This window comes from Aulostomus chinensis, chromosome 11 (genome assembly GCF_037954235.1).
Source record: "Aulostomus chinensis isolate RoL2024-O1b breed Wild chromosome 11, RoL_Achi_v1.0, whole genome shotgun sequence".
Classification (NCBI taxonomy): Eukaryota; Metazoa; Chordata; class Actinopteri; order Syngnathiformes; family Aulostomidae; genus Aulostomus; species Aulostomus chinensis.
The window spans coordinates 12022501-12032500 of NC_141330.1; the positions used below are offsets into that span (position 1 = coordinate 12022501).

General features: G+C 46.0%; 1 protein-coding gene across 2 annotated transcripts in view; it reads right to left on the reverse strand.

Annotated features, from left to right (window-relative positions):
• The window catches only part of nr4a3 (nuclear receptor subfamily 4, group A, member 3), a 21308-nt gene that overhangs the window by 4304 nt on the left and 7004 nt on the right, over nt 1–10000 (reverse strand). For both annotated transcript variants that reach the window (XM_086218553.1, XM_086218552.1), the window contains 4 exons: nt 8887–9725; nt 4170–4299; nt 3370–3533; nt 3067–3266 (listed from right to left, as the gene is read on the reverse strand). In XM_086218553.1, the coding sequence (XP_086074679.1) occupies nt 3067–3266; nt 3370–3533; nt 4170–4299; nt 8887–9725 (1333 nt within the window). The remainder of the gene's footprint in view (nt 1–3066; nt 3267–3369; nt 3534–4169; nt 4300–8886; nt 9726–10000) is intronic.

The window sequence follows — 10000 nt, forward strand, 5'->3', positions numbered from 1 at the left end:
GTTTTGGGAGGTTATTTAACTCCATCGGCTTTTCTCAGCATTCTTAGGTTTAAATGGGTAAAATGCTGCATTTCCCCTCATGAATTGTAAATATGGCTCAGGATACTGGGCCAAGGTAACAATTTTAATAAAAACCAATGAGGAAAAACTGGCAGTCTATGCACTCACACACAAATGGGAAACACATCAAACACGGGCATGTGGCTGATTGAGGTTGTGTTTTCCAAATTACAGCATTTTAAAACATTCCTGCCTTTCCTTTTGGCAGGATGGGGTGAAGGGTTAGGGCAGAGGGCTGCTGTACATTTGCTGATAGGTAAACTGTTACTGCTTTAATTAGCCTCGGCTGTGGTGTGCAATGGAAACAAAAAAACCTTAATGAGGAAATGAAAAGGCTTCTCCAATGTATTTAACCATCAGTTACTCACAACACGCAACCACCCCACTCACTTACAGACGAGGAGAGAGAGTGAGCGAGAAAGAGAGAGAGAGAGAGAGAGAGAGAGAGAGAGAGAGAGAGAGAAGAGCAAATGAGGGAGGGCAAGGACTGGTCTTTATTAGGCCCTGAAAGAATAGCATGGCCTCCTTCAGCTTGAAACAACGAGCCGGTGGGCAGATCTTGAAAAAGATGGCAAAAGTACGTAAAAGAGGAAGTATGAAACAGAGGGAAGATTGAGGACCACGTGTAGAAGAGCTAAAGTAAGCCCTTAGAAAACAGCTGATGGTTAGCATAGAGACAGAGAGGAGTGGAAGAGGGAAGCCTCAAATTACACCCTGCACAAATATTGGTTTAGCAGTTATGAGGAGAGGATGTAGCACCATTTGTGTCTAATTATCCTCATTGCTGTTTAAAAAGAAAAAAAAAACTACACAGTTTACATACAAAAATCCCCCTCTCATACACACAGAAACGAAAAAAGTATCAGCGCTCGTAGACGAAACCTAAATGGCCACTTGTTTCGACCTACTCTGTACTTGTGACATCAATTCCATGTCTGTCCTTTGCGGATCTGTGGTTTCTGCATTTCAGGTTTTTTCAGGAAGTTTTCGCTTTCACCCTGAACAGGCATAGCAGCAAATTCTAATTTGTCTTTTTGGCCTGTATGAATAAATTCTGATTGAATGATGAGCTGGAACGATGACAGAAGGGAGTCAAAGTGGGTATTTTGGGCAGGGAGAGGGTGGAAGTGCCAAGCTGTGAGAGGTTGCTCCCGTATGAATGTGACTAATTTAGTTCTTCAGCAGTGTTCAAGAAGTTTAACCTCTGGAGCTGTACAATTCCTTTAATTTCACCTCTAAATAGCACAAGTGTTTCATGCCAAATGTGGGATAGTTTTTATAAGAATATATTCTAGATAATTATTGTGCCTAATTTTTTTGTTTTTCCCCGCAAAATCAACATTTTTTCTCAGTTAAATTTCGTTGACTCCTTGGCAATGAAATACACTTGAAATATGGACAAATGGGTTAATATGGCATGTTGAATTAAACATTTTGTAAAGAATACTTTGGAATTTGTGGCGTAAAATCATATTAAGCTCCATAAATGATTTTATTGAAGAAAAAAAAAAGAAAGAAAAGAATGTCCATTCACTATAAATTTCTCTGACTCTCAGCTCATTCGCTTGATTAAGTAAATCATATCCATCTGGTACACTAAGCAGATTAAAAACAAAGTGATTTCACGAGCAGAAGTACACAGACAGTCTGGCAGGCGAGTGGCCAGGCAGATTCACGTTATATACAGCTGGATTTCTGCCATGCATTCCACTCAGCCCTGACTACACTGTCACCACGGTAATCAACCAATAACCACAGAAACTGTTTGGTAACGGCACTGCTTACAGCAATGCTGGTCCAGAGGAGCGGAGCAAATTTACTCTACACACACTGAGTATACACAGACGCTCACACTCACGAGCATACAGACGTACGCTTGCACAGGGGGTCGGCGAGGCATCTGAGTTCAACATGGGGTCAACGCAGGGTCATATGGACAATGAGATGGGAGTGCGGCCTGCATCCCTTGCTCTCATGGAGGATGTAAGACAGTGCTGTGTTTGTGTGTGTTTTCCTCTTTGCCGTGGGAGTTTGGCTGATGGGAGGATGAGCAGTGTGTGTGTGTGTGTGTGTGTGTGTGTGTGTGTGTGTGTGTGTGTGTGTGTGTGTGTGTGTGTGTGTGTGTGTGTGTGTGAGTATGTGAGTGTGTGAGAGCATTTATGTGTTTGATAGAGAGCTCTCATGAGTCCACTGTTTAGCATTAGTCAGAATCCCAGTCTGAGCCCTCTCCTGCTGGTGCTGTGATGCCACCACCCATCCTCTACCCACCCTGCACCTGGACCCACACAGGGTGGAGGAGAAAAACTTGTACATCATCAGTGTGTATGTGTACGTGTGTGTTTGGGTGAGTAAGTGTGGATCTGAATGTTTTTTCTGCCCAAGACGACAACCCAGACAAAAGGATGAGCTTGTAGCCCGATCCCCCTCCTCCCCATAAATTTAACCAGCCACATGCCTTACAGGAGCAGACCAGTAACCCGGGGCAATCGTGAGGCAATGACGGCCCGAGGGAGTCAAAATGGCACCGCAGGTATACACGAGAGGAGACACACACATCACTGGACATGTGCGGTAAACGATTCTGAATTGAATATGCATTTCCTTCCATGGCAGGCCTTTCCAGTCTCTCAGCTGACCAGCTTTTAGATGGATTGATCCCGTCAACTCACAGCTCACAATGTTAGCACAGTTTTAGCCCCCGAGGAACACACACAGAGGGCTCTCTGTGCGTCAGATATCAGACGAGCAGAGCGGAACTCTGTGGGTGTAGCTGCTGTCATAGCTGCAGACTCCATTCATAATTTGGTTCATATGGCGATTACTCAACTCCACTCCTCCTACTCTGGAGATACACCAACACAGCAGCACCACAGTTACGTGCTGTACCGCAAGATGGTAAAGAATACACACTGTGTATAGGAAATCATGTGGGAGAATTAATCTGCTCCATTTTTAGAGGTGTCATCCATCTGTTCCTGCTAGTTAAACTTCCTACTTCAGTCTAACCTGTGAGCCAATCGCAGGACAAACAGCTCCAGGAAGGCCGAGTCTATGAGCAGGTTCTGGTCTTCCCGCTGGAGTTCGGAAAAGCCAGGAAGTCGGTCAGCCCAGCATCGCGTGGTCTCCATCGAGATTGTGAGCAGCCTGTAGAAGAGCTGGATGTGCTCGGCGTCTGAGGAGGAGGAGGGAGGGTCAGCCGCACTGAACTGTGGGACAGAGAAAAAGGCACGAAAGTAAGACAGGAGTTATGCCTCTCCAATGTTAATGCTTTTATAACTAAAAACTGAACGAGCTGGAACATGAGGGTACCTGGCTGTAGTCAAGGTCACGGGGAGTACAGTGGGAATAAGCTCTGAGCAGAGCAGAGAGCAGGCTGAGGGGTGGGGAGGGTGGAGATGCCTCCGTCTGCAAGGGGCTCTTTGGTTTGGATGGCAGACGGCCTCGGCGCCCCTTCAAGCTATCAGTACGCACCACTGTAAACCAGAGAGATAATAATGAAGAGCCTGTTTGCTGGAATCTGATAGTATTTAAGCAGCATATATAAAGAACCTCTCTTCTCCGAGTGAAAAGTACGTTGTCAGTATTTTACAGCAGTGGAAACAATATGATTCAAGGGAGAATTTTTGTACAACATTCCCACAATCCCCCTACACAAGATACTTCTAGCCAGCAGATGGCGGTGGAGCTGTGACTGTCGATGAGGGATAGAGACATGAACGCAGTGCAGGTTTGTTTGGATGTGACAGGTGAGCAACCCTCAATTGAAGGCGGAGTCCCAATGTTTCTTCTTCAGCCACGAGAGATTGGAAAGCTGAAAATATTTTCAACAGGTCGGTCAGCTTCTTTTAGACTCACAAGATTAATAAGTGTCTTCTAATTCCTACTTTTCTTCCTCCACTGGAAAGAGGAGTTACTGCCTTGGATGTGTGTGTGACGCTGGCACAGACAGGGTCATTACCGGCCTATTAAACCTTGATTGTAGAAGAAGCTTTAGCATCATGGGCTGTAGGTCAGCTTTGTTTGGCCATGTGTGTGTGTGTGTGTGTGTGTGTGTGTGTGTGTGAGAGTGTGTGTGTGAGTGTGTACTTGGATGCCTGTTTGCGTCTTACCTTCCTTTACCATGCCGACGCTCAGACACTTCTGGAAGCGACAGTACTGGCAGCGGTTGCGTCTCCTCTTGTCCACAGGACAGTTCTTACTGGCCAGACACACGTACTTGGCGTTTTTCTGCACGGTGCGCTGGAGAGAAAAGAAACAGGCATTCCGATAATCAGCCTCTAAACACAATCACCCACCTAATATTTGATTTGTTTAATTCAATTTCTATTTTTTCCCTTCCCCATCAAAGAAGGAAAGCAGAAGCTCGCAGGTCAGATTTTAATTACGCGCTGAAAGGCGGCGGTGACATCAGTATAATTAGATGAAATTAATTTCCCAACAAGCCTCGCCTGCAGGAGGGACAATTTTATTAGCGCCGGGGCTGACAATGGAGACCGAGCGCGTGGCGTGCCGAAGCGGCTCCCGCGAGACAGGAGGACATCGGCCGCAAGAGCTGCGTGATCAGATTGTTTGTGAAGCTCGCGGGTCAGCTCGTGGCACCTCCCGGGCCTCGCGCATCGCGCCTCTCTCAATGGGCCCCGCGGGAGCTGTTTTCTCCTCGGCTGGCTCGCGCGATTATTACTGACCTTATTAAAATGAAATCAGAAACGGACCACGTGGGGCCCGGGTGCTCTCCCCCGCGTGGATGAAAGACAACAATAACATACAGGGACGCTCGAGAATGACTGTCTTCTCCTTGGCGCGAGCGCGCAAGGATCGGGATCAAAGTTGTGTTTAAAGGTAGGGAAAGTGTTCCCCAGGTGGAGCGCACGCGGCTACGGTTCCGTCAGATGTTGCCTGAGAGGACTGGATATTGGCGTCGTCTTTTTCATGAAGTACGTGAATGCAGGGTGACGTCTTTTTAAAGCGAGTGGTTCAGCAATTATTCGAAATTTAACAAAGCACAGGACTGGTGGTGTGTCAGCGGGCCCGGCTCTGTCCCTCCAGGCGTCTTTGACGCAAAAACTGCGAACCTTTGCCTGAGGTGCACCTCTAAGACAACACCAATACAACTGCAAAAACTTTTACAGTGACACTATAATTACTACCATTTTTCAAAGTGCCTACATTTAAATCGCTGTTAGGCTGTGGCTCCAGAGCTCCACTCGAGCAATACAGCACCAAACTATAAATTAAACAAACGGAACACAAGGAAAGTGTCACGGCTTCTCCACGTCTTTAACGCCGCTAAAACACATCAAAACAAATAAATCCAATTAGGAAACTCTCGCGCCACACATGCCCATGCCCCCGGGAGACTGATAACACACCAATTATTCCATATGCTCCGGCGCGAGTGCGGAACTGGCGCGTAATGGGCGCCAGCGCCGGATGAGATTCGTTGCTATGGTACCCCATCACCGTGAACGTCTTCCTCTCATCTCTTCCATGGTCAGTGACCCGTGCGCGCCGGGATAAGTTAGTTATGGTCATTAATATGGTTTAGGGAAAATAGCATCTCTTTAGTGAGAGTCTGAGACGCACAATCCAGCAGGAAGACAACAGTATGACGCAGCAACACAAAGTTTACATCTTTTCGTTCGGTTGGACCTCGGTGTTAACTGGAGAAAGTTAGTTTATTGTTGTAAAGACTGACTTAAATGATGGGTGCGATCTTTTAATTCAAGAGTGTTTTTCCAGGGCATTGGTGTAAACTAGTGTAAGCTAAGTTGACCTCGGGGGTAGGGGGTGGGGGTTGGGGGGCGTCCCCCAGTGACCTCAGGCCTGGATTTATAAGATCACTGTTTCCAAGAAAACCCTGAGTCTGAAATGATAGATTAAGCCTCTGATAAATTGAGCTATCATGAGTGAGTGCTGCTGTCTCCTACTGTCTCGTGTCCTTTTCCACCTATGTGTGTGTGTGTGTGTGTTCGTGAGAGAGAGAGAAAGAGAGAGGAAGAGAGAGAGAGAGAGAGAGAGGGATTCTTTTGACAAAGTGGGGAATGACTGGCGTCTCAGCAGAGACACCATATATCAGCGCTCATACTACGTAAATAGTTGGTCTCCGATACTCATCATTAGGCTGCCTGCTGCCTACATATGCGTGTGCAGGTGGGGACACACACAAATGCGTGCGTGCACACACACACACACACATGCACACACAAATCAAATTAACTCAATGTGATTATCAAATCTGGAAGTCCCTCTTGTGTTCTGTACATTGCCTGTTTAAACCAGACTATAGTGTGTGTTTGAGAGAGGTAGTGTCCACTTTATTCTACTTAAATTCTTATTTTTTCCTGTAATTATCTTCCCTAAGGAGGTTATGTTTTGGAGCCATTTGTTTGTATGTCTGTCAGAAGGCTGGTTTTCACAGAACCGGCTGAAGGGTGTGTAAACGTTGGGCCAAGTAAGATAACTTTTGTGGCAGATTTGTAGTTGGAAATGACAACTTTTTAATTTCAGAAACTGAAATTTCATATCGACAGCAGCGTTACTAAAAGCCATGGCTTGATTTAAAAAGAAAAGTAAATATTGAAGTATAAGTAAATGCACTAAATGCACATTCACAAATGATCACACGCGCAGAAGCCGACATGCTGTGGGGGGCTGGATGGAGGCATGCAGAGGCAGATTCTTGTCGTGTAACATGTGCTAATAACCCTGGCTTAAATTAAAACCCTTTAGGGATTTTGCCCCCCCCTCGTCCTCCCCTCCTGTCTCTTTTAACCCTCCTCTCCTAAATCAGGGGCAATCAGACCTCTCTGCTCTCTGTCTGTCAAGAACTAGTTTATACGACTGCCTTTGCTGATCTGTCTTTTAATTTAAGTGCATGGGAGGTTCGCAGTATGAGTGGATTTATGTGCGAGCCGAGTTTATGTGCATGAGAATGAATGTTGCATTTTTCTAGACTGAATACACGATGAACTTATTCTATCATGTTTGTGTCTAAGTGATCAAGTTATGTGACCGCCCGAGCCTGTTTTCCCTGACCACACCAACCCCTCTCAAGGACTTACATGCAATGCCAGCAGTTGGAAGTACAAACTGTATTTCCACTGATGAAAGCACCGCTGACATAGGTTAGGGAGTGGCTTCATACAAATAAGACACTTTTTAGTGTTATAATAATCATTTTTGAATACTATTTATATTACGCTTAAATATTTAAAAGCCTCAAATTCTAAATATTTTCACTAAATTAATAGAAACAAGTGAATGGACCACATTACTCTGCCAAGCATAATAAACACTGGAAAAATATCTATTAAAATTAATTCTTAGTGAAAATGTGTTTCAAATTGCACTAATGAAATAACAGTTATCTACAGCAAGCTTGCTTCGATGATTTAATGTATAATAAATATTCAGGTATAATTAAATTTAATCAGGGAAATATTTCCAGCAGATAATAAAACCATCATGATAATGGAGGGAAGAGTGCCTGATAATATGTGTGTGAATTGTAGTTTTCGTTGTTGTGCCCTGGATTCCTGCATCTACCAAAATATGCACATGTGTAAAGCTGCTGTGGGAAAAATGTCTTTCTAACAGTATCTGTGTGTGTGTGTGTGTGTGTGTGTGCGCGTGTGTGCGCATGGTTGGTTGCATCTGCATGTGTGTGCAAAGGAAACATAGTGAGGTTTGACAAGCGTAGCTGCAGCAGGCAGACAGCCCGCGGTCTGCTGCCACCAGACTCTGCTTTCATTAATTACTAAATAAAAACAAATTGTGAAACTAATTGAAAAGAAAGATAATTCATTCCCACCTACCAGGGGCATTATTCAATTACCTCTCTTCCTTTCTCTGCCTCTTAATTTTTCTCTCTTGCCACCAATAAAACACGAATAGGAAAGAAAATAGTATTCAAAAACTTGCACATATGACTGAAAGAAGTGTCGGGACAGCATCAGATCATGATTGAGAGAGGATCTCTGTTACAGATATTTGGCTTGATGTAGCCAAAATATATTATATATAATTCATATATTTATAAACTTTATGACGTGTTGAAGGAAAATGAAACATCTGTATGATTAAAAACTTGCTTTTGTTACAAATGTGTGTATTTGTGCTTGTGTGTGTGTGTGTGTGTGTGTGTGTAAGGAAGAGAGCAAGTGTGGTAATGTATGATGTGACTAGTGTTAAATTTAATCATTTGACGGCTCCAATCTCAAAATGACTCATATCATCCTGAGTATTATGTCTATAAACTGAGTCAATTTTGCTGATTCAAAACACACATTCTGAAAGGAAACTCTGATCTTAAGTAGGATTCTTCTTCAAGTACAGTCTTGAGGCGCTTTAATTCAGAGGCTGAGCGCGGAGGCTGATTTACTCTGGTTGTCTTTGAGGGAATATGTGTTTCTATCATCTCTTGTTCTCATGACACACACACACACACACACGTGGACACACACATGCGCATGCACGCTCACACACACACACGCGCGCGCACACACACACACACACACACACACACACACACACACACACACACACACACACACATCAGCCTCTTGGTTGCTGGGAGAGATGCCCCTGTTGGTGCGCTGTGCTTCCATAATGACTCTAAAGACAATTTAGAGTGCAGAGTGAGGTCCACATTGGGAGCGAAGCAAATGCAGGAAAACAGTTTCTAATGAAATACGACAGTCATGTTTTTGCTTGTCCTCTGTTCTACCGTGCAGTGCCAGTTATGAATGTGTTGCCAGTGTCAGAGGTCAGAGGAGGAAAAAAAGCCTGAGGGGCTGAACGCGATTGAGAATGAATATTGGTTTTTACCTTGAAGAAGCCTTTGCAGCCTTCACAAGTGCGTACACCGTAATGCTGACAGGCCGCATTGTCCCCACATACTGCACAGGTACCCTCTCCCTGGGGACCACGAGGAGGAGGTGAAGGCAGGCTGTCTCCTAACAAGGGGCCACAGGGCCCAAGAGCCAGGGAGCGGAAGGCAAGGCTGCTGCCACTGGCCCCGCGGTGCAGCTGGTACATGGGCTGTTCCAGGGGTGGACCATGTGGATGGGAGACTGAGGAGGATGAGGAAGAGGAGGAGGAGGAAGTGCGAACCAGTCCCCCTCCCAGGTTCTCATAGCCACCGACGCTGCCCCCACTGTGAGGTGGTGAGTGTTGGTAGAAATGTGGAAAACGGGGTGACTTAAGGGGCCCTGTTTCCAGGCTGGAGCCCAGAGAGTGGGGGTGTGATGGCGGGGCCAGTGAGTGCTCCTCCCACAGGAAGGAGGTGCCAGGCTGTGGCGGCAGGGACGGAGTTGTAGGAGTGGAAGGGGGTGACTGTTTAAAGTACATATTGGAGGAGGACATGGCCTCTAGTGGCGGAGCAGTAGGGTAGCTCTCCTCCTCCTTTTTGATGGTAGGCCTGTGTGAGGGCATCTGGTAGAGGCAGGAGGACTTGGGCTCGTAGCTTCCCTCCACAAAGACGTTGAAGCTGGGGAGGGAGGTGGTGGCGGCTGCAGCTGAGATCTCACCCCCACCCAGGTCCAGCTTGGTGTAGTCAGGGGTCATGAGGTCAGAGCTGTAGCTGTCGCCCTGGTAACCGAAGGACTGGCCGGAGTAGGCTGAGCCTGGAGGGGCGGGCCCGTACTGAGCCTGCACACAGGGCATGTCTGCCAGGGACACAGAGCGTACACGTTGGTTAGAGCTGTGAGACACTTCAGACCACAAGTATTCCAAAAATACAAAAGGATGCTCTCAGTGTTAGCGGAGTACAGCTGTACAGCAGCAACCATTAGTTGGTGAGGAAGATTTAATGACACAGTAGTTAATCACGGATTTGAACAGAGAAGCAGGACTTCAAGAAGGAGACTGCCCACAGAAATGCAGTACGAGAACAATACAGTGACTCTACGGGTAACACATGCACACAAGGGTAGTGATTATC